This window comes from Anolis carolinensis, chromosome 2 (assembly GCF_035594765.1).
Source record: "Anolis carolinensis isolate JA03-04 chromosome 2, rAnoCar3.1.pri, whole genome shotgun sequence".
NCBI lineage: Eukaryota > Metazoa > Chordata > Lepidosauria > Squamata > Dactyloidae > Anolis > Anolis carolinensis.
The window spans coordinates 324,230,229-324,253,726 of NC_085842.1; the positions used below are offsets into that span (position 1 = coordinate 324,230,229).

At 46.0% G+C, this 23,498-nt stretch overlaps 1 protein-coding gene across 1 annotated transcript; it reads right to left on the reverse strand.

The window, feature by feature from the left end:
• Window positions 1–4,926: 4,926 nt before the first annotated feature.
• Window positions 4,927–21,952, reverse strand: arhgef39 (Rho guanine nucleotide exchange factor 39). Its single transcript, XM_062972654.1, has 9 exons — window positions 21,764–21,952; window positions 21,562–21,656; window positions 20,138–20,258; window positions 19,170–19,288; window positions 12,797–12,867; window positions 9,558–9,686; window positions 7,981–8,213; window positions 6,086–6,174; window positions 4,927–5,703 (listed from the first exon to the last, which is right to left on the reverse strand). Exons 1-9 carry the CDS (start codon window positions 21,935–21,937, stop codon window positions 5,670–5,672), a joined length of 1,065 nt encoding a protein of 354 aa, XP_062828724.1. The 5' UTR covers window positions 21,938–21,952; the 3' UTR covers window positions 4,927–5,669.
• Between the last annotated feature and the right edge of the window lie 1,546 nt (window positions 21,953–23,498).

The window sequence follows — 23,498 nt, forward strand, 5'->3', positions numbered from 1 at the left end:
GTGTGTTTTTTTTTTTTTGGTTTATTCAATTTTTACCCCTCTCTTCTTTTTTATGTTATTCCCCTTCTGATTCTTTTTTCTTCCCTTTTTACTTCTTTTCTCTCAATTCTGTAATTTATTTTATTGTATGCTTTTGTCTGTGTTTATGTTGAAAGGAACACTAATAAAAATTTATTTATACAGTAGAGTCTCACTTATCCAAGCTCAACGGGCCGGCAGAAGCTTGGATAACCGAATATCTTGGATAATAAGGAGGGATTAAGGAAAAGCCTATTAAACATCAAATTAGGTTATGATTTTACAAATTAAGCACCAAAACGTGTTATACAACAAATTTGACAGAAAAAGTAGTTCAATACGCAGAAATGTTATGTTGTAATTACTGTATTTACGAATTTAGCACCAAAATATCACGATATATTGAAAACATTGACTACAAAAATGGCTTGGATAATCCAGAGGCTTGGATAAGCGAAGCTTGGATAAGTGAGACTCTACTGGATGTACAAAACCTCATAATAGGAGAAAAGGAATGATCTGGGTTATCAGGAAGAATTCAAGAACTTGGGAAAGCAGGAAAAGATGAGACCCAAATACACCTTACAATAGTTGGAAGTTTATTTTATATTATACATGGGTTTTTTTGTGGGTTTTTTTTTTGGTTTATTCAATTTTTACCCCTCTCTTCTTCTTCTTTTTAATTTTCTTCCCCTTCTGATTCTTTTTTCTTTTCTTTTTTCTTTTTTTTAATCTTTTCTCTCAATTCTGTAATTTATTTTATTGTATGCTTTTGTCTGTGTTTATGTTGAAAGGAACACTAATAAAAATCTATATATATAAAAGAGTGATGGCATCACGGCGACCGACAAAACAACAAAACTACAGGCCCCCCAACCTCGAAATTTGACAACACAACCCATCATCCACGCCTTTAGGTTGATACAACAAAAAGAAAAGGAAAATAAAGTCCTACTTAGAGGGAGAGGAATAATTGCTTTTATCCAATTGCTTCCAGTTAGAAGGCTAAACTCCTCCAACTTGGTCTCCTAGCAACCCAATAAAAAATAATAAAATAATTAAAAATAATTAAAAACACTAAAAGATTAATACAATAAAATACTATAATAACAGAAAATAACTAAAAATAATACAAGAAAATAATAAAGTATAATAAATAAAAAGATAACTTACAATACAATTAATTAAAAAATACAAATAATGTCAAATAAAAATTACACAACAATTTTTAACCAATACCACCACCACTTTGCCACAGCAACACGTGGCCGGGCGCAGCTAGTTTATTTATAAAAATAAAACAAAACAAGAACAGAAAATGTTTCCGATTTTGTTACATCGTGTGTTATGATTCCAGGTTTCAGTTATGCATTTAAGGTCAGCCTGTCCTTCCATTTCTCCTTAGTCACGGACCTGGAATTAAGCAGCAGCACTTTACAACCGGCTAGTAAACCACCATAATGTCTCTCCTCATTCATTTCCTTCCATTGTACCGCTCTACCCGCCCTGCCCATTAATACCTGAAACAGCAACACCTGTTCTGTTTTCTAAACAGGCGTTTGGTTACCCAGAAACACAAGAGAGAAACACAAAGGCACCTAGGTCAGCTTTCCCTAAAAACCCACCCACACGTAGCTGCTACAGCTGGTCTCGTGACAGTCTTCCCCATGTTCCTACTGAGAGCAAAGCATGTGTTTTGGCTAAAAAGGTTTCCAAGGCTGGCATTTGGCCGCGTGCCCCGCCGTCCAGTTTCGGCTGGCAAAGCAGGATAAGGAGAGAGAGCCCTTGTGCTGCAAACAAAGTGCTTGCTTTAAAAATAGGACGGTTGAATGAAAAGTAATGCCTCCACCTTCGTTACTTGGGTTTGGGTGGGAGTATTTTTCTAAATCAAATGCAGAAATAATCCTTAGAATGTGCTCTTTAACTACCACTATTCACTTTTCCACATCATCACCAGACAATTGGATACATTTCTGCCAATGATGAACAAGTTTTCCGAAGCCGTCACAGTCAACACTCTGTTTCCGCAACCGCCGTCTCACAGGACCCGTCGTGCACAGATCTTCCGATAGCCAACCAAAGCAATAATGTGACCCACACGTTCTTGTGAAATGCCAATTATGCTTGAAATTTGTCTCTGAGTGATACGACGACCGTCCTGAATCAGTCTGTCAACCTTTCACTTGTGAAACTCTGTGGTTGCTGTCACAGGACGTCCAACTCTTTGTTTGTCATGCAAGTCAGATGTTCCCACCTCAACATCTTTAAACTTACTCACCCAATGATGCACAGGACTCACATCAACACAATCCCCATAAACAGCTTGCATTACCTTCTGCGCAGGGTTCCATGCTTCGCGCTTTAACAACACAACCGCTCAATGCTAAGGCTTCCCCGTCTGCGCAGGGTTCCATACTTCACGCTTTAACAACACAACCGTTCAATGCTAAGGCTTCCCTGTCTGCACAGGGTTCCATACTTCGCACTTTAACAACACAACCGTTCAATGCTAAGGCTTCCCTGTCTGCGCAGGGTTCCATGCTTCACACTTTAACAACACAACCATTCAATGCTAAGGCTTCCCTGTCTGCGCAAGGTTCCATACTTCACATTTTAACAACACAACCGTTCAATGCTAAGGCTTCCCCGTCTGCACAGGGTTCCATACTTCGCCCTTTAACAACAGAACCGTCCAATGCTAAGGCTTCCTGCCAAAGGGAACTAACTGTAGAGGAGTCTCCTGAACAAGCCAGGACCTGCCGCATAACAGGATTGCCCTCTGTTGAGGAGTTACGAAGGTGGAGGCATTACTTTTCATTCAACCCTCGTACTTGCAAAAGGAGGAACTAAACAGGAGCTCAGGTGTCTCAAATCCCAGATCTGCCCCTCCCCGGGATTTAGGAACCTGCAATGCTTTGTTTTCTGGCACAGAAACACTTTTGGTCCAGAGATTGTGATGCTGCAACTGCAGGAAAGAGTTGTGACTCCCAAGTGGAGTTCTCTTGGAATAAGGAGAAGGTGGATTCAGGCTTGCTTTCTGGTCATGGATGCATCTACACTGCAGAGTGAATGCAAACTTGGGCCCGCCAGGAGTTTTGGACTTCAACTCCCACAATTCCTAACAGCCGGTAGGCTGTTAGGAATTGTGGGAGTTGAAGTCCAAAACACCTGGTGGGCCCAAGTTTGCCCATTCATGATCTACACTGTAGAATGAATCCAGTTTGATACCTCTTTCATTGCTCTGGCTCAATGGGATGGGATCCTGGAAGTTGTGGTTTCACTTAAGGATGAAGACCTTGCAAAACTACAACTCCCATGCTTCCATACCATTAAGCCATGGGGATTAAAAGCAGTGCCAACCTGCATTAATTTTACAGTGTAAATGGACTCAACATCTCCGCCCACTGCCATGTATACACATTATTATATTTATTTATACACCGCTTTATCTCCCACAGGAGACTCAAAGCAGCTTAACATAAAAACATCAGCATACAGTTTAAAATATACAAACATTAAAACATATTACAGTAGAGTCTCGCTTATCCAACGTAAACGTGCCGGCAGAACGTTGGATAATAAGGCAAGATTAAAGAAAAGCCAATTAAATATCAGATTAGGTTATGATTTTACAAATTAAGCACCAAAACATCATGTTACATACACATCAAATTTGACAGAAAAAGTAGTTCAATACACAGTAATGCTATGTAGTAATTACTGTATTTACGAATTTAGCACCCAAATATCACGATATATTGAAAACATTGACTACAAAAATGCATTGGATAATCCAGAACGTTGGATAAGCGAGACTCTACTGTATCATTATTATTAACTACATGTATATCCCACCCTTCTCACGCCAAAGGACTCAGAGTGGCTTACACATAATATTTACAGTGTATGATAGCACAAGCACAGCACACTAGCATTATATACCAGCATATTGCACCACATCACTATACTATATTACCAGTAATATTACATGTAATAAATAATATATAATTAATATTATATTGTATTTTTATTAGTATTATATTGCATTACATTATATTATTATCAATATTACATGTATATACAATATATTATTTATTATCGTAAATTATAGCGTATATTGTATCAATAGGCTGGGCTGTGACGCAGGCTGGTTAGCAGCCAGCTGCAACAAACCACTCTGACCAAGAGGTCATGAGTTCAAGGCCAGCCCATGCCTGTGGCTGTCTCTGTTCTATGTTATGGCATTGAATGTTTGCCTTATATGTGTGCAATGTGATGCGCCCTGAGTCTCCTACGGGGTGAGAAGGGCGGAATATAAATACTGTAAATATATATATCTATATATATAAAAGGATAATGAAATTTCGGCCTAGGACAAAACAACAAAACGACACATCCCAGAAACACTAAATTTGGCAGCACAACCCCTCATCCATTTCTCTGCGTTCATACAACAAAAAGCTCCAGCTACTCCAGAAAAAGGCCAGGCTTTGAGACTGCAAGGCTATTCACTGCTACTCCACCTGGCCAACAAAGGATTCCCAGAAGCCACAGCAATGCGTGGCCGGGCAAAGCTAGTGTGTGTGTGTATATATATAGACACACACACACACACACACACACATATATATATAGGCCAGAAGTACACAGATATGTTCACTCTCCACTTGCCTCATTTCTAATGGACCTCTGAGAATGCTATGCAGGTGAAGCGTCAGGAGAGAATGCTGCTGGAACATGGTCATACAGTCCGAAAGACCCATGGCAAGCCAATAAGACAGAAGCCATAAGTTTACAGCACTATAAATTGGTGAGTTTGTAAGTTTCCACAACAGATTACTGCTGCTTCTGGAGCGAGTGTCTCCACTGCATATTTCCATGCCCAACTCCTAAATAAGTTCACACATGTCTGTGTTTATTGTTTTATTATAAAGCAAGTCATGGTTACAAGCCAAACGAGTTTGGATTTAAAAATAGATTTATTCATCTGAAAATAAAACCTATCTTAGTCATTATCACACAAGCAGTAGTTGGTCTCCATCACACCATGCTTGGATTGGAAACATTTCTGTTCCTAAAGGTTAAAGGCAGTCTCTCCTGCAGTTTGGAACTAGTCCTTATTCCTTTCTACCTTAGGAAAGGCATGAGTTCAAAACACAAATACTGCAAATGGTAGAAACGTGGAAGGTGTTATATATGAGAGCGGATGGCCTTCAATTATAGCACAGGCATGGACCAATTTTGGCCGTCTCGCCTAGGAACTATGGGAGTTGAAGTCCAAAATGCCTGGTGGGAGGACCGAAGTTGGCCCATGCCCGAGATAGATAGACCAGGTCAAGGAAGCCACAGGGCCAGGGCTGAGAGCAGATGACTTCTAGCAAACCAAGCTCCCAGGTGGGTCCCAAAGTTGCAGTTCATGTGCCAATGGGTGAGCAAAGTCCAGGTTTTGGTCCTCGGTGTGAGTCTGGATTCAGCAGATAGACAACAAAGACATGGTAGATGTTCTTCATGGGAGTCAGGAAGTCAAGGGATGGCCCTGGCTTGGTTGTCAGAGTCCGGTGTCCACAAAGGCGAAAGTAGCACGGGTCCACACAAGGGCCTCCTGCCCATTGAGTCCCTGTGGCATCCGGATGGGCCTCTGTGCCTCCAATTCAGTGGCCTTGAGAGATGCTGGTCTGCAGCTTCCTGCCAGTGAAGAAGGGAGTCAACAGAAGAACTGAATTATCATTGGGACCACTGCCTGCCTACTTTCTCCCTTCTCCAGCTCTGAGAAGAAAGGCATTCCATATAATGTTTTAGTATTTCCATCTGGCAGGTGATACAGAGTGACAAAGGGAAGGACAAGACTGAGAGACAACTTTTATCCTATTGCTGTAACTATATTGAACTCCTTGGTTTCGCAGTGATGTGCACGGAGGTTGTGCATTGGTGGTGAGGGTATGGAGGGGTGGGTGTGATGTTCTGTGGTGTGTGTAATGCTGGAGAAGGCATTTAATGTCTTTGTTCAATGTTCAATGACAATAAAGTTATTCTATTCTATTCTGTTAACAGGATGGGGGTTGCCTACCTGATAGCAGCCGTGAGGTTCCGATGCCACGTGTCCAAGTCTTCCTGGTCAAAGGATACCAGGAGCAGCGTCTTGTGCGGGAAGGACAGCTAGAAAAAGGTGAACATGGATGACATGGGGAGGGAAGGCTGGGCAGGAACAGCACTAGCAGCCTTCCCAAGAACATGCCTAGTTAGAAGAGACTCCTGGCAGGGTTTCTGACTACGATGCAGAGCCCTCAGGCTCCTGTAACTCAGCCTCTAAACAAATTCTAAGAACTCTCTCTTAGAACGTGCAGAAAATAGAAGCAGCTTTGTTCCTCAAGGAACAAAGCTGCTTTCCTCAAGGAATCTTCCTCTTGGTTATAGCAATAAATATATTTACACCAATATAGATACAACTCTCTCCAAGGATCCTCCGACATACAATAACCAGCCAGCCATCATCCATCCATCAGCATTGCAATAGCAGGCTGCTCATAAACACACATATGATGCAACCCTGCATTCGTGGTTCCATCATCCTTACATACGATGCAATGCTGCATTCGTGGCTTCATCATCTGCACATATAATGCATTCCTGCATCTGTGGTTCCATCATCCTTACATATGATGCAATGCTGCATTCATGGTTTCATCATCCTCACACACAATGCAATGCTGCATTTGTGGCTTCATCATCTGCAAATATAATGCAGTCCTGCATTTGTGGTTTCATCATCCTCATATACAATGCAATCCTGAATTTGTGGTTCCATTATCTGTACATATGATGCAATCCTGCATCTGTGGTTCCATCATCCTTACCTATGATGCAATGCTGCATTTGTGGCTTCATCATCTTTACCTATAATGCACTCCTGCATTCATGGTTTCATCATCCTCACATACGATAAAATCCTGCATTTGTGGTTCCATCATCTGTACATATGATGCAATTCTGCATCTGTGATTCCATCATCCTTACATATGATGCAATGCTGCCTTTGTGGTTTCACTATCTACATGCCTAGTCTCTGAGACTCAACACAATGCAACCCTGCGTATGTGGTTCCATCATCCTTAAATATGATGCAACCCTGCCTTCATGGTCTCACCATCCACATGCCTAGTCTCTGAGACTCAACACAATGCAACCCTGCGTATGTGGTTCCATCATCCTTAAATATGATGCAACCCTGCCTTCATGGTCTCACCATCCACATGCCTAGTCTCTGAGACTCAACACAATGCAACCCTGCGTATGTGGTTCCATCATCCTTAAATATGATGCAACCCTGCCTTCATGGTCTCACCATCCACATGCCTAGTCTCTGAGACTCAACACAATGCAACCCTGCGTATGTGGTTCCATCATCCTTAAATATGATGCAACCCTGCCTTCATGGTCTCACCATCCACATGCCTAGTCTCTGAGACTCAACACAATGCAACCCTGCGTATGTGGTTCCATCATCCTTAAATATGATGCAACCCTGCCTTCATGGTCTCACCATCCACATGCCTAGTCTCTGAGACTCAACACAATGCAACCCTGCGTATGTGGTTCCATCATCCTTAAATATGATGCAACCCTGCCTTCATGGTCTCACCATCCACATGCCTAGTCTCTGAGACTCAACACAATGCAACCCTGCGTATGTGGTTCCATCATCCTTAAATATGATGCAACCCTGCCTTCATGGTCTCACCATCCACATGCCTAGTCTCTAAAACTCAACTCTTTCCATTTACTTACTTTAACTCACCATTACACCCAAGCATTTTACCTTCCAAACACACCAGTCTATTTCAGAATTTCAACAACCCCCAGGGCTATCCCATCACTCCCATTTTGAAAGGGCAGGAAGACCCAACCCAAGCCCACCCACAATGGCCACCCAGCCTCTGCTTATAATACCCTCCCTAGACTTACACTGAGGAGCCCCCCGTGGCCCCGGGAGTGGCCGAAGACCTTGGCGACGGAGCACTGCGGCTGGAGCCAGAGGACCTCCTTGACGGCCACCTTGTGCGCGTTCCAGGGGTGGAGCGGGTGGCAAGGCCTGGCCATCAGCAGGACGTCCGAGAAGAGGAAGAACATCCGGGGCCGCAGACCCTCTCCCTTGGGGGGTGCCACCATCAGCCAGCCCTCCTGCAGGAACCAGCGCCCTACGAGGGGTCCGGGGTCAGAAAAACATCCCATTGACGGACAGGCCCCCATGACGCCCACCAGGAGACCAAAGTCTTGCAGCTCAACCCCATCCTGCACAAGCTTGTAGTCCTCATCAAGGACTCATGATTTCATCACAGCCAATACAATCAGCGTTTGTGCACATTTAAGAAATAGCACACCACTGTGCCCTTCAGTGTTGTTATTATTAAAATAATAATAATAATAATAATGCGATCCAATACAACAGCCAGCAGAGTGTCTGCTGTGGACCCATCTTGTTGTGTTTCAAATAATAATAATAATAATAATAATAATAATAATAATAATAATAATAATGCGATCCAATACAACAGCCAGCAGAGTGTCTGCTGTGGACCCATCTTGTTGTGTTTCAAATAATAATAATAATAATAATAATAATAATAATAATAATAATAATAATAATAATTATTGGGTACCGTGTCAAAAGATCTCAGCCGGCATTCGGAAACAATAGACATTGACAAAATTCCGATCTGTCAACTGCAAAAGGCCACCCTACTGGGATCTGCACGCATCATCCGAAAATACATCACACAGTCCTAGACACTTGGGAAGTGTTCGACTTGTGATTTTGTGATATGAAATCCAGCATATCTATCTTGTTTGCTGTGTCATAATAAAATAATAATAATAACAACAACAACAACAATAATAATAATAAAGGCCAACCTACTGGGATCTGCGCGCATCATCCGAAAATACATCACACAGTCCTAAACGCTTGGGAAGTGTTCGACTTGTGATTTTGTGATATGAAATCCAGCATATCTATCTTGTTTGCTGTGTCATACAATATAATAATTATAATAATAATAATAATAATAATAATAATAATAAATACCACCTGCCAGCTGCAGAAGGCCACCTTACTGGGATCTGCACACATTATTCACCGATACATCACACAGTCCTAGACATTATCTGCTGATACATCACGCAGTCCTAGACACTTGGGAAGTGTCTGGCGTGTGATCCAGTACAACAGCCAGCAGAGTGTCTGCTGTGGAATCATCTTGTTGTGTTTCTAATAATAATAATGATAATAATAATAATAATAATAATAATAATAATAATAATAGATAGCTAAATCCTATGTTAACTTTTCAATTGAGACATGCGGTTCTTTGAATAATTACGGCTGTTAAAGCTTGACTCTGCTTCCGTAATTGCTGTACAACTTGCACTAGAAGTTTCTGGTCTGCTAAACTTCTGCTGCTGTTGCTGCTTTACCATTTGTGAAAGCTTTATCCTTTTTGGAAATTATCCTCCAACTTTGCCCCCCCCTCGCTTGCTCCTACCTGGCTGCATCACCTGCGTCTTCCGCCCTTTGAGCAGCTTCTGGATCCGACTCAGGTGGTCCACGTTTTCGTGGAAGCGAGCGATCTCCTGGATCTGGTGAACAGCCTCAGCCACGGACTTGAGTGCAGCTGCAAAGAGACCGGGGTGGCACCTAAGAGAAGGGCAATGGGCAGCTAGAAATGGCAAAGCAAGCCATTTGGGGAAGGGGCAGCTTCAAAGCCCACGGCTCATGGCGCAGGCTGCCTTCTGTCCCACCCTTCTGAAGAGGGTGCGATTTTATAAGTAAGAATATCATGACAACAGATGTATTGAATTAGGATAAAATAAATAAAAATATTTTTTTAAAAATGTCATGAGAATGACGTTTTGAGAAAGTGAAAGAAAGAAGGGGGAAGGAGTGAAGGAGATGCAAAGTGTGCAAAAGGTTCAAGAGAGATTGGAGTGAACTGGAAGTGCAGGAACTTCCTGAGTGTGCAAACTGTTCAGCAGTGGAACTTTCTGCCTCGGAGTGTGGAGGAAGCTGGATGGCCATCTGTGGGGTGCTTTGATTGTGCTTTTCCTTCATAGAAGAAGGGGATTGGACCAGATGGCCCATGTAGTTCAGTGGCTTTTTTTGTTTCAGGAGCAACTTGAGAAACTGCAAGTCGCTCTGGTGTGAGATAATTGTCCGTCTGCAAGGACGTTGCCCAGGGGACGCCCAGATGTTTTTACCATTCTTGTAGGAGGCTTCTCTCATGTTCCCGCATGGAGCTGGAGCTGACAGAGGGAGCTCATCAGCACTCATCTCGGGTTGGATTTGAACCGGCAACCTTCAGGTCAGCAACCCAACTTTCAAGCCAGCAGTCCTGCCAGCACAAGGATTTAACCCATTGCGCCACTGGAACTCCATGGCCCATGTGGTCTCTTCCAACCCTATTATTCTATGATTATATGAAGGGGGAAGCACAGGAGAATTGTTTTGGAAAACGGGATTGTTTCGAGACAGAGAGGAACTGAAGTGGAGGACAGAGCTGGGAGGGAAAGGTGAAGGAAAGGGGGGAAAGCTTTGGTTTGTGTGTGAGCATGTTTACTCTGCTCTATCCAATAATAAAACCCACGATGCAGAAGAGTCAAACGTGGCCCTTGCACCCAGTAGTGTTACTCTGTAGATTAAACTATTGTATGTTTAATCTCATCATTTCTAGTGTCTGATTGCAAATAGATCCTAGACCAGTGATTCCCAAAGTGGGCGCTATCGCCCCCTGGAGGGCGCTGCAGCGATCCAGGGGGGCGGTGATGGCACCTATTAGAGATGGGGGCGGGGCCAGGGGAGGGGCGGGGCCTCTTCCCAAGTGCCGGAGACAGGGCTCATCCCGAGGCACCTGTTAAGACACAGGGGGCGGAGCTAGAATGGGCGTGGCTTCTTCCCGAGAGTCCGAGACAGGGCTGAGCATCTATACCTCTCCTGAGGCACTTGTTGGGACACAGAGGGAGGAGTTAGGGAAGGGGGCGGGGCCTCTTCCCAAGAGCCTGAGACAGGGCTGAGCCTCTATATTTCTCTTGAGAGGCCTTTTAGGACTAAAGGGCGGGGCTAGGGGTGGGGGCGGGGCCTCTTCCCAAGAGTGTGAGACAGGGCTGAGCCTCTATATTTCTCCTGAGAGGCCTTTTAGGACTAAAGGGCGGGGCTAGGGGTGGGGGCGGGGCCTCTTCCAAAGAGTGTGAGACAGGGCTGAGCCTCTATATTTCTCCTGAGAGGCCTTTTAGGACTAAAGGGCGGGGCTAGGGGTGGGGGCGGGGCCTCTTCCCAAGAGCCTGAGACAGGGCTGAGCCTCTATATTTCTCCTGAGAGGCCTTTTAGGACTAAAGGGCGGGGCTAGGGGTGGGGGCGGGGCCTCTTCCCAAGAGCCTGAGACAGGGCTGAGCCTCTATATTTCTCTTGAGAGGCCTTTTAGGACTAAAGGGCGGGGCTAGGGGTGGGGGCGGGGCCTCTTCCCAAGAGTGTGAGACAGGGCTGAGCCTCTATATTTCTCCTGAGAGGCCTTTTAGGACTAAAGGGCGGGGCTAGGGGTGGGGGCGGGGCCTCTTCCCAAGAGTGTGAGACAGGGCTGAGCCTCTATATTTCTCTTGAGAGGCCTTTTAGGACTAAAGGGCGGGGCTAGGGGTGGGGGCGGGGCCTCTTCCCAAGAGTGTGAGACAGGGCTGAGCCTCTATATTTCTCCTGAGAGGCCTTTTAGGACTAAAGGGCGGGGCTAGGGGTGGGGGCGGGGCCTCTTCCAAAGAGTGTGAGACAGGGCTGAGCCTCTATATTTCTCCTGAGAGGCCTTTTAGGACTAAAGGGCGGGGCTAGGGGTGGGGGCGGGGCCTCTTCCCAAGAGCCTGAGACAGGGCTGAGCCTCTATATTTCTCCTGAGAGGCCTTTTAGGACTAAAGGGCGGGGCTAGGGGTGGGGGCGGGGCCTCTTCCCAAGAGCCTGAGACAGGGCTGAGCCTCTATATTTCTCTTGAGAGGCCTTTTAGGACTAAAGGGCGGGGCTAGGGGTGGGGGCGGGGCCTCTTCCCAAGAGTGTGAGACAGGGCTGAGCCTCTATATTTCTCCTGAGAGGCTTTTTAGGACTAAAGGGCGGGGCTAGGGGTGGGGGCTCTTCCCAACAGCACGAGACAGGGCTGAGCCTCTATATTTCTCCTGAGAGGCCTTTTAGGACTAAACGGCGGGGCTAGGGGTAGGGGCGGGGCCTCTTCCCAAGAGCCTGAGACAGGGCTGAGCCTCTATATTTCTCTTGAGAGGCCTTTTAGGACTAAAGGGCGGGGCTAGGGTTAGGGATGGGGCCTCTTCCCAACAGCATGAGACAGGGCTGAGCCTCTGTACCTCTCCTGAGGTGCTTGTTAGTACATGGGAGCGGGGTATAGAGGTTCAGCCCCGTCAGGCACTTGGGAAGAGGCCACTCCCCATCCTCTAGCCCCGCCCCCTGTGTCCTGGTAGGCGCCGCAGGACAGGGATAGAAGCTCAGCCCTGCCTCAGAGCTCGTAACTCCTCCCCCTCCCAGCCCTGCATCTTGGACTAGGGGAGAGGCTCAGCCCCGCCTTCTTGAGCAGGAGCCACGTCCACCCCACTAAGCCACGCCCCCTTTCCAGGGGGCACTGAGTCATATTTTTTCTGGAAAGGGGGTGGCAGGCCAAATGAGTTTGGGAACCACTGTCCTAGAGGTTTTGGGGGCAGCCAGCCTCAACACTTCAATAAGCTCACAGCATGGAAGGCCCACCTCTCAGCTGCTCAGCGTCCGGGATCTCCAGCGGGGTGTTTTCCACCAGATCCAGCAGCAAAGGCTTGTACCTGCCCAGAGGAAATGCGAGGGGATGTTATAGTAATAGTAATAACAACTTTATTTTTGTATCCCGCCTCCATCTACCTGAAGGGACTCGGGGCGGCTAACACGGGGCAAAGCCCAGATAATTATAATAAAACAACATAAAATACATACAAAAGACACGACGACATCCAATAAAATGCTTACACAATGCGTATATAATAACAAAGCAAAATAAAACATAATAACAATGGCATCATAAAACAGAGTATAAAAACAGTACAAAATTGTAAAGGAGGGCAAGCTGGGCCAAAGTGCAAGGCGTGGAAATCGTAAGACCCTGGGTGAGGTAGATCTACTAGGTCAGAGGTCCCCAAACTAAGGCCTGGGGGCCGGATGCGGCCCTCCGAGGTCATTTACCTGGCCCCCGCCCTCAGTTTTATAATATAATACATTGTATATACATATAATATTGATAATAACATTATAATGTAATACAATATAGCACTAATAATAATACCATATAATAATATTAATTATATATTCTACATTACATATATTACTAATAATATTACAGTATAGTGGTATAGTTCAATATAGTAATATATAATGCTAATATTGTACTATGCTAATAATATAATATATTGTATGCACATATAATTTGTAAGCCACTCTGAGTCCCTTTGGGGTGAGAAGGGTGTTATACAAATGTACTAAATAAATGCAGTATATAAATAAATAATAAATAAATACATTTTAGGCTCGCCCAAAGTCTGAAATGACTTGAAGGCACACAACAACAACAACAACAACCCTAATTAACTTGACTATCTCACTGGCCAGAAGCAGGAGCACACTTCCCATTGAAATCCTGCTAAATGTATGTTAGGTTAAATTGTTTTTATTTTTAAATAGTGTATTGTTTTTTCATTGTTCTTGTTGTTGTTGTTGCTTTTGCACTACAAATAAGACATGTGCAGTGTGTATTGGAATTTGTTTGTATTTTTTTTTTCAAATGATAATCCGGCCTGTCATGGAACCAAGTCCCAGGGCTGAATTTCCAAGCCCTGGACTTGGAGTCATAACATAAATAATCCTGGAAGCACCTGGCAGAAGAAGATAGAAGAGCCTGGGAACTCGGGGTTGAAAGTGTAAACAATTATAATTGGTAGAGTGTGTGGGAATAGTAGAAATGTGATACAGGGGGTGGGGTTTGATGATGATATTTGCGTGTGGTGTTACGTTGCATCAGAGGTGATAAAAATGAGTGTATGTAAACATTAGGTCATTCTCGACTTTTTCCAAAGTCATGTATTCTTCAATAAAGATTGGATTTGAGAGCAGCTATCTTTGATCTGCGTTCAGACTGGTCCTTTGAAGTGAGCCTGACATTTAAGTCGAGAATCCCGATCTCACCCTCCTGCGGATTCGCAGTGAAGTGATAATGAGTGGAGAAGGCGATCAAAGCCTAAATGGAGCAGAGAGGCCTTTGCCAGGGGCCCGGCCGTTGGGGGAAGAGACGCTGCAAGCCATAGCTTCCTCTACGGGGTACCCCAGGCCGAACGGCGTGACCCAGAGGATTCCCAGAGGAGGAAGAGGCGTCTCTGCGGCTGCAGAAACCAGTTGGGGATCTGGAGGAAGCATGCCGGAGACCGTGGCCCTGCGGTTATCAATCCTGGAAACTAATTTATCCAGGCTGTCGGAAACCGTGGGGAGGTTGGTGCCACTATTGGAAGAGAATCTCCAGAGGGAGCCCACCCGATATGGCGCCGAGAGAGAGCCAAGTAAAGAAGAAGCTTGGAGCCAGAGGGGCCAGCGCGCCTCAACGCAGAGCCCCGTGGCAGCGAGGGGCGAGGGGGATGAGGAATACTGGCAGGAACTGGAGTTCCGAGACAGAATGGCGCGCGAAGTGGAGCGCCAGCAAGCTCTGGGAACTCTGAGGCCGCCAACTCCAACAGGACTTCCAACCCCCCGAATGGGCGTCGGGGTGGAAAGACCACTGGGGCCAGGGATCGGGTCCAGTGGATTGGCGGACGAAGGCGGAGAGGAGCCGGAGATCCAGGAAGAGGAGGAGGATGTGCCGTACGACGAGGGAAGGTGAGGTGCGGGGGCTACAGCGAGGCCCGCATTCGGATGGGTGGAAGGGCCGACAGCAGCGGCAGAATTTCGGGAGCCGCGCGGAACGACCGCCGGAGTGGGGCGCGGCGTGTTCAAAGGGGCCGTCCAAGGAAACCCGATGCAACCCTTCCCCATGCCTCCCAGACAGCATCAACGGGCCGCAGAATGGATGCAAAGGAGGGAAGAGCTCAAACTGGAATACGGAGGGGAATCATCTGAACTGAACTTTTTCCTCATTAGCATCAGAGGATATATGGAAGACAATGCACACACATTCCCCTCCGAAGGAAGCATGGTTCGGGCCATCGGCAACACACTAAAGAGAGGAGCAGCCAGCTGGTATGTGCAACTACATGCCAGACGCGACCCATGCCTGAGGTCAGTGCCCCGCTTCCTCGCCGCACTGGAAAACCGGTTCAGAGACCGGCTAGAGCAATTGAGGGCTCGAGACCAGCTTAAAGGAATAAAGCAGAGGGACAAAACGGTGCCCGAGTACGCAGAGGAATTCCTCCATCTCGCGGAAAGGGTGCCAGAGTGGTCTGAAGTGACCAAAGTGGAGATATTCAAAGAGGGACTACGCCCCGAGGTTTTCAGTTGGGCAGCGCACAGAGACGACCCAGAAACACTCCAGGGCTGGATACAACTAGCGGGGCGCGTCGAATCCACCCTGGCCCAAGTAAAGCGTTTCAGGGGCGGCGGCAGCCAGCAAAGACCAGTGGCGAGGGGTCGAGGAGAAACGAGGAAGCAGGAAAGGCCCGGAGGGAGGCCGGGGATCCCCTTCAAAGGAGATGACAACAAACCCAAGCCGGGATGCTTTGTATGTGGGAAGACGGGCCATCGAGCAGCAGAATGTTGGGCCCGGAAGGGGGAGCCGCCAAAACCCTCAAAGCCCAAGCCAGCAGCCGGGAGACGAGCGGAGGAGGAGGTGCGAGCCCCAGAATCTCCGGAAAGGCTGGTGAGTCGAGACAAACGCATGCTAGTAGTGCCAATCTGCCTATCGGGGCTAGAGAATCGGGCCACCTGCAGGGCATTCGTGGATTGCGGTTGTTCTAGGAACATTATAACTCCGGAATTAGCAGGAGCGCTGAAATGCCAGCAGACGTTGCTTGACTCCCCAATTGCATTTTCGCAGCTAGATGGATCAGTTGCTGCTGGGGAAGTATCTACGAAGGAAATACGGGGGGTCCCATGTAAAATAGGCAAATGGGAAGGAAGAATATCCTTTGTGATAGCCCCTATTGCCACATACCATGTAATACTAGGGATCCCATGGCTCGAACAGGCAAATCCTGAAGTAGATTGGAGAGGAAAGAGCCTAGCATTTAAAGAACAACAAACGCAATGGGAGATAAGCAAAATAGCAGGAGAGGAGGACGAGGGAGATGAAGCAGGTGAAATAGACCCACAGCTATTGCCACCTGAATACAGAGACTTTGTGGATGTTTTCAATCAGAAAGAGGCAAGTAAATTACCTCCCAAGAGGAATATAGAAGTAGAAATTGAAATAACCCCAGGAGCAAACTTACCAAAACCAAAAGTGTATCCCATGTCTGTTCAGGAGAAGGAGGAATTGAGGAAATATATTGATAAGAACCTGGCGCGAGGCTTCATTAAGCCATCCAATTCTCCTCTCGGAGCCCCAGTGTTATTTAGGAGAAAGAAAGACAACTCTCTAAGATTGTGCATTGACTATCGAAATTTAAATGCAATTACTAAGGACAATAAATACCCTATGCCCTTAGTAAAGGATTTAATTACTGTATTGAAGAAAGAGAGCATATTTACTAAACTGAAAAATGTTGGCCCATATGGGAAAAAGAAGCATTAGCCATATTAAAAGCCTTAGAATGCTGGCGACACTTCCTCGAAGGGAGCGGAATCCCATTTGAAATTTGGTCTGACCATAAGAACCTCCAGTATTTAAAATCTCCTCGAAAATTGTCCCCCAAACAAATTAGATGGGCACAATACTTCAGCAGGTTCGATTTCCAATTAAAGTTTTTCCAAGGGAAACAGAATGTCTTGGCAGATGCTCTTTCACGCATGCCTCAACACGAAGGCATAACCACAGCAAAAGAGGGAACAGTATTCTCTGATAAACAATGGGGCTTAGCTGTCAGTACAAGAGCGCAGACCCAAAGAGAGAACACTGCTATTATTAAATTCGACGAGGAGAATAGTTGGGGAAAAGAACTGAAACAGTCATACGAAGGAGATCAGTGGATCGCATCCAACGCAGAAAAGGGGGAGCAGAAGGGGGGATTCTGGTTTGTGAACAAGAAACTGTATATCCCAGCAATATTAAGGATTAAGATTTTGCATCGTTTTCACAATAACCAGAGCGCTGGTCATACAGGAATTACAAAAACAACAAAGGCAATAGCAAAACATTGTTGGTGGCCAGGGATGAGGAAGGACATAAAGAATCATGTTGTTCAATGTGATGATTGTGCCAGAAATAAATCGAGAGGAGGGAAGCCAATGGGATTATTACAAACAGTAGCAGAACCTACCAGGCCTTGGGAATGTGTAGCTATGGACTTTGTGGGGGAACTGCCGGTTAGCAAAGGACATCGTTATATTTGGACAGTATTAGACCTGTTTTCCAAACAGGCCCACTTTATAGCACTGACGAAACTACCATCGGCAGAGAAACTAGCTGAATTGTACATAAACCATATTTATAAACTTCATGGATGTCCCAGTAGAGTGGTCAGTGACAGAGGGGTTCAGTTCACAGCAAAATTCTGGGAAAAATTCTTGGAAATGCTAGGAGCAGAAAGGAGTCTAAGTTCTGCTTTTCACCCCATGACAAACGGGGCAGTAGAACGTACTCAACAGACGCTTGGGCAGTTCCTTCGAATGTACTCTAACATGAGACAAAATGACTGGTCTAAGTGGCTGGCTTTCGCAGAACTAGCTTTTAATTCGACTATACATTCCGCAACAAATAAAACTCCCTTTGAAGTAGTTTACGGGTATGAAATACAGCCTCTGCCCCAGTTGCCAAGATGTACAGAGAATGAAGAAACAGGGGCAGGGAAATGGAAAACTCAAATGCTAGAATGCTGGAGTCAAGTGACTGCATCCTTAAAGGAAGCACACAAAAAGTATAAAACATTCGCAGACAGAAAAAGGATGGAAGGCGATAAATTGGAGGAAGGAGATTTAGTGTGGTTAAGTACCCAAAACATCAAATTGGGGCTGCCTTCGAGAAAACTGGGCCCCAAATATATTGGACCATTCAGAATACAAGGTGTTATCAACGAAGTAACTTTCCAGTTGGCATTGCCAAAAAGTTTAGGGAAAATACACCCAGTATTCCATCGCAGCTTACTGAAAAAGTATATGGGTACTTTGGACAAAATGGACACATAGAGTTATTGTTTGATTTATTTCAGAATTGTGATGAAAGAAGCACCGAAGAGGAGGATGGAGAAAAAGAGGGCGCCATGTCATGGAACCAAGTCCCAGGGCTGAATTTCCAAGCCCTGGACTTGGAGTCATAACATAAATAATCCTGGAAGCACCTGGCAGAAGAAGATAGAAGAGCCTGGGAACTCGGGGTTGAAAGTGTAAACAATTATAATTGGTAGAGTGTGTGGGAATAGTAGAAATGTGATACAGGGGGTGGGGTTTGATGATGATATTTGCGTGTGGTGTTACGTTGCATCAGAGGTGATAAAAATGATTGTATGTAAACATTAGGTCATTCTCGACTTTTTCCAAAGTCATGTATTCTTCAATAAAGATTGGATTTGAGAGCAGCTATCTTTGATCTGCGTTCAGACTGGTCCTTTGAAGTGAGCCTGACACCGGCCCCTCAACAGTCTGAAGGATTGTGGACCGGCCTTCGGATTAAAAAGTTTGAGGACCCCTGTACTAGGTAGATAAAATGCTGGATGTAGTGGGAAACTCGGGTGGGCTGAACAATGAAATTATTCTCCACTGAGCGATAAGATAAAGTGCATCATGAAAACAGCTTGACATTAGAATGGAACCTGGGATTAATGTTTAATCTTTGAAAACACACCAAAAAAGCTTTGTGTAAAGGTTCCGATACCCTTTCTCTCACTGGAAAATTGCAATAAAAAGCACATTGGCCTTAAAGTTGTTGAAAGGTTATTCATAACATTCCTCCCTGGCAGAAGGGAGAGGCTGGACTGGATGGCCTTTGGGGGTCTCTCCCAACGGAGACCCCGTGACTTACTGGCGGAGCCTCTGGAGCGGCAGCAGGAGCAGGTCTTCCAGGCGGGAGCCTCCGAACTCTGGGCGGGTCTCCTGGAGCCTCTTGAAGCGGGAGAAGGCCTTGTTCTTCCTCACCTGTCTCTGCAGGTACAAGGGGCAGGTAGATCAAGGGAGGGCAGCTATTGGCGGGGGGAGGTTGCAGAGGGAGATAATCCCAAGGAATGGAATGGGATGTGTGCATTGTTGGGGCTCAGCAGCAAGATGCTGGGGATTTCTCAGAGAACGAGGGGGATGATGGGGTTCCCACTGAGGAGTCTGTGTGTGATCAGAGTGCATTGCAGGCCTTAATTCAGAGAAAAGTGCCAGCAATTGCAGTTGAGATAAAGGATGTTTGGGATTCCAATGTTTGTTCCTTAGCAACCGGGGAAAAATCTGTTTCTTTTGGGAATCGGCCTTCAGCAGAATACAGGGAGTTTTCCTGCAAGATCAGATTAGACCTCTGTACAGAGGGAGTGAAGGCTAGATTAATCAGAAGGACTCCGTGTGAAGTCCTTGTGACCCAGGTGTCAAAGGCATGACCTCATGACTTCTTGGTTGGGCCTGAGCTTAAATTAAGTGATGTTTACTTGGAGTCTTCAGAGCAGACAATGTTGCCATAGATTCAAGTTCTTCATGAACTTCTCTCAAGCTCATGATTCAAGTCTCCTGTGTTTGCCGATATTCCTGTAAGGGTTTTGCCTTGGACAAGTTCCTATTTTCATGCTTATGGATTTATGCCCATAATCTTGACTTCCTGTATTCCATGTACCTTGCTGTTTTGGACAACTAAACTTTGTATATATGGACTACTGCTATTTTATAGCACCTTGTAGCTTTTTAGGAAATGCCCTTTTCCCCTTTTGTATACGCTTTTGTAAATAAACTGTTGTAGTTAGATACTACTGGACTTTGGTGTGGTGTCCTAAGGCTAGAGTGCAACATGCATCTTACCTCCAGGGTCTCTCTGGCCCGGGGCAGGTCTTCAGCATAATGGAGGAAGACCCCAATCTGGGCACAGAAGGCCTCTAGCCCCGGTCCCAGAAGACCCCTCTCCAGGTGGCTCAGCAGGGCCCTGCAGGGGAAAGAGAAGGGGAAGGGGTCTGTCCTGGAGTCAAGGTTGGAGGGATGGGCACCTCCCCTCCCAACTTGAATGCCGGTCTTCAAACAAGGCGTGTGAGTTTTGGAAAAGGCTGCATGGCCATCTTATTTTATTATTTATTTACAGTATTTATATTCCGCCCTTCTTTCTCACCCCGAAGGGGACTCAGGGTGGATCACATTATATACTTATAGGGTAAACATTCAATGCCCATATACACGTAGAACAAAGACAGAGACAGACACAGAAGCAATTTAACCTTCTCCTGAGGGGGATGTTCGATTCTGGCCACAGGGGGGAGCAGCTGCTTCATCAGCCTCTGTGATGGCACTTCCTCATTCCAACGTTGTAAATTAGTTAAACTTGCCTCCCCACTTTTTATAAGTGGTACCTTATTTCCTACTTGATAGATGCAACTATCTTTCGGGTTGCTAGGTCAGCAACGAGCAGGGGCTATTTTTTATTGATGGGTAGCCTCAAACTCATGACCTCATGGTCAGAGTGATTTATTGCTTCTTCTTCTTAGGCGATCCCTCGTAGTTAGAGGATGATGGTCCTCCATTTCTTGGAAGACGCCTGTGCGTGATTTTTTTTAATGTGTGGAGGTCGGTGCACGGCCGGTCAACACACAGTCTTCGAAGATTGAGGTCCCAGCAGTGGTGTGGTTAACACAACGAGAGTCTGTTGCAGCCTTCTTCCGCCTTCACAGCCGTTGTATCATGTACCATGTTCTCCTCCGCCTGCTCCGCCGTTGAGGTCTTTGGGTCTTCGGATTGTTCCTGGTCTGGAACCTCCCCTGCGGCCACTCCTGGGAGTGTGTGACTCCTGTGATTGTGTCCGCAGGTTCATTGGAACATGCAAGCCCCCTCACCACGGTGGAGGCTCCTTCCTTGGAGGCTTTTAAGCAGAGGCTGGATGGCCATCTGTCAGGGGTGCTTTGAATGCGATTTCCTGCTTCTTAGCAAGGGGGTTGGACTGGATGGCCCATGTGGTCTCTTCCAACTCTACTATTCTATGATTCTACGACAAGGTGACAATCCATCGAGGGGGCGATTTAGGGTTATTGATTTATTGCAGCAGGCTGCTCACCAGCCTGCGCCACAGCCTGGCTAAGGCAAAAGGAAAGGACCTGAGGCTGTGAGGAATGGTGGAAGTCCAAAACACCTGGCGGGCCCAGGTTTGCCCATGCCTGATGTATCCCCACCCAAGCCCTCCCGACAGAGGCTCGTCCGGCCCTCGCTTGCAAACGCTGTCTCTGCCAGGCGGTGCTGCTTACCTGCTGATGCCGCACAGCGCCCCCCACCGGCCGAAGATGGCCTCCCTGGCGTCCGGCTCCAGCGTGCCCTTGGCCTTGAGCAGCGCCACGAAGTACTGAGGAAGAGAAGGCGAGGTGAATGAAGCCCCTTCCGTCCCCAAAGACCCTTCCCAGGAAGCCCAGGAACGGGACTCCCCGCCCGCCCGCCCGCCCTCCCGCTCACCTGCGCCACGGCCTGCACCTGGCCCAGGTAGGCCTCCTCGCCCGCCCGCAGCGCCGCCTCCGCCCGGACCCGCCCCCGCGCCCACCGCCCGCGCTGCTCCCGCACCGGGTCGCCCCCCATCGCACTGCCCGCCGTGACCGAGCTCACGCCGACCACCTGCCCGCCCCGCCGCATTCAAACGCCCGCGCTGCTCCCGCCCCTCGCTGCCCATTGGCCGGACACGCCCGCCCATCACAGGAGGGAGGGGAGGGGTCTCTTTGGGAAGTCAGCCTCCTTCCTGCGTCGCTGTCTCTCTTGGGGAGGGAGGGAGGGGCTGCACTCGGCACCCAAACATTCCGTCTGCGGACTGAACATTTATTTACTTACACATTATTCATTTATTTATTTATTTGTTTGTTTGTTTGTTTGTTTGTTTGCACAGGATATTATTTGAGAAGACAGAAATGCTTGACCACTCCAACAACTATCATGTCAGACGACACAGAGGAGCCATTGAAATCCACAAACATGTGGACAACTTCAACAGAAAGGAGGAAACCGTAAAAATGAACAAAATCTGGCAACCAGTATTTTAAAAACTCAAATACTAGAACAGTTCATAAGAAGCAGCACTCTGAAAACAGAGGAGTTCCAGACATGGGAACCAGGGGCAGCTAGTGACTCTGAACAAAGGATGCCAACGCATTTTTGTAGTCAATGTTTTCAATATATCATGATATTTTGGTGCTAAATTCGTAAATACAGTAATTACTATATAGCATTACTGTGTATTGAACTACTTTTTCTGTCAATTTTGTTGTATAACATGATGTTTTGGTGCTTCATTTGTAAAATCATAACCTAATTTGATGTTTAATAGGCTTTTGCTTAATCTCTCCTTATTATCCAACATATTCGCTTATCCAACGTTCTGCCAGCCCATTTATGTTGGATAAGCGAGACTCTACTGTATATATATATATATATATATATACAGTAGAGTCTCACTTATCCAACACTCACTCATCCAACGTTCTGGATTATCCAACACATTTTTGTAGTCAATGTTTTCAATATATCATGATATTTTGGTGCTAAATTCGTAAATACAGTAATTACTATATAGCATTACTGTGTACTGAACTACTTTTTCTGACAAATTTGTTGTCTAACATGATGTTTTGGTGCTTCATTTGTAAAATCATAACCTAATTTGATGTTTAATAGGCTTTTGCTTAATCTCTCCTTATTATCCAACATATTCGCTTATCCAACGTTCTGCCAGCCCATTTACGTTGGATAAGCGAGACTCTACTGTATATATATATATATACAGTAGAGTCTCACTTATCCAACACTCACTCATCCAACGTTCTGGATTATCCAACACATTTTTGTAGTCAATGTTTTCAATATATCATGATATTTTGGTGCTAAATTCGTAAATACAGTAATTACTATATAGCATTACTGTGTATTGAACTACTTTTTCTGTCAATTTTGTTGTATAACATGATGTTTTGGTGCTTCATTTGTAAAATCATAACCTAATTTGATGTTTAATAGGCTTTTGCTTAATCTCTCCTTATTATCCAACATATTCGCTTATCCAACGTTCTGCCAGCCCATTTACGTTGGATAAGCGAGACTCTACTGCAGGGGTCCCCAAACTAAGGCCCCGGGGGCCAGATGTGGCCCTCCAAGGTCATTTACCTGGCCCCCACATTCAGTTTTAGACTTAGCCTCGCCCAAAGTC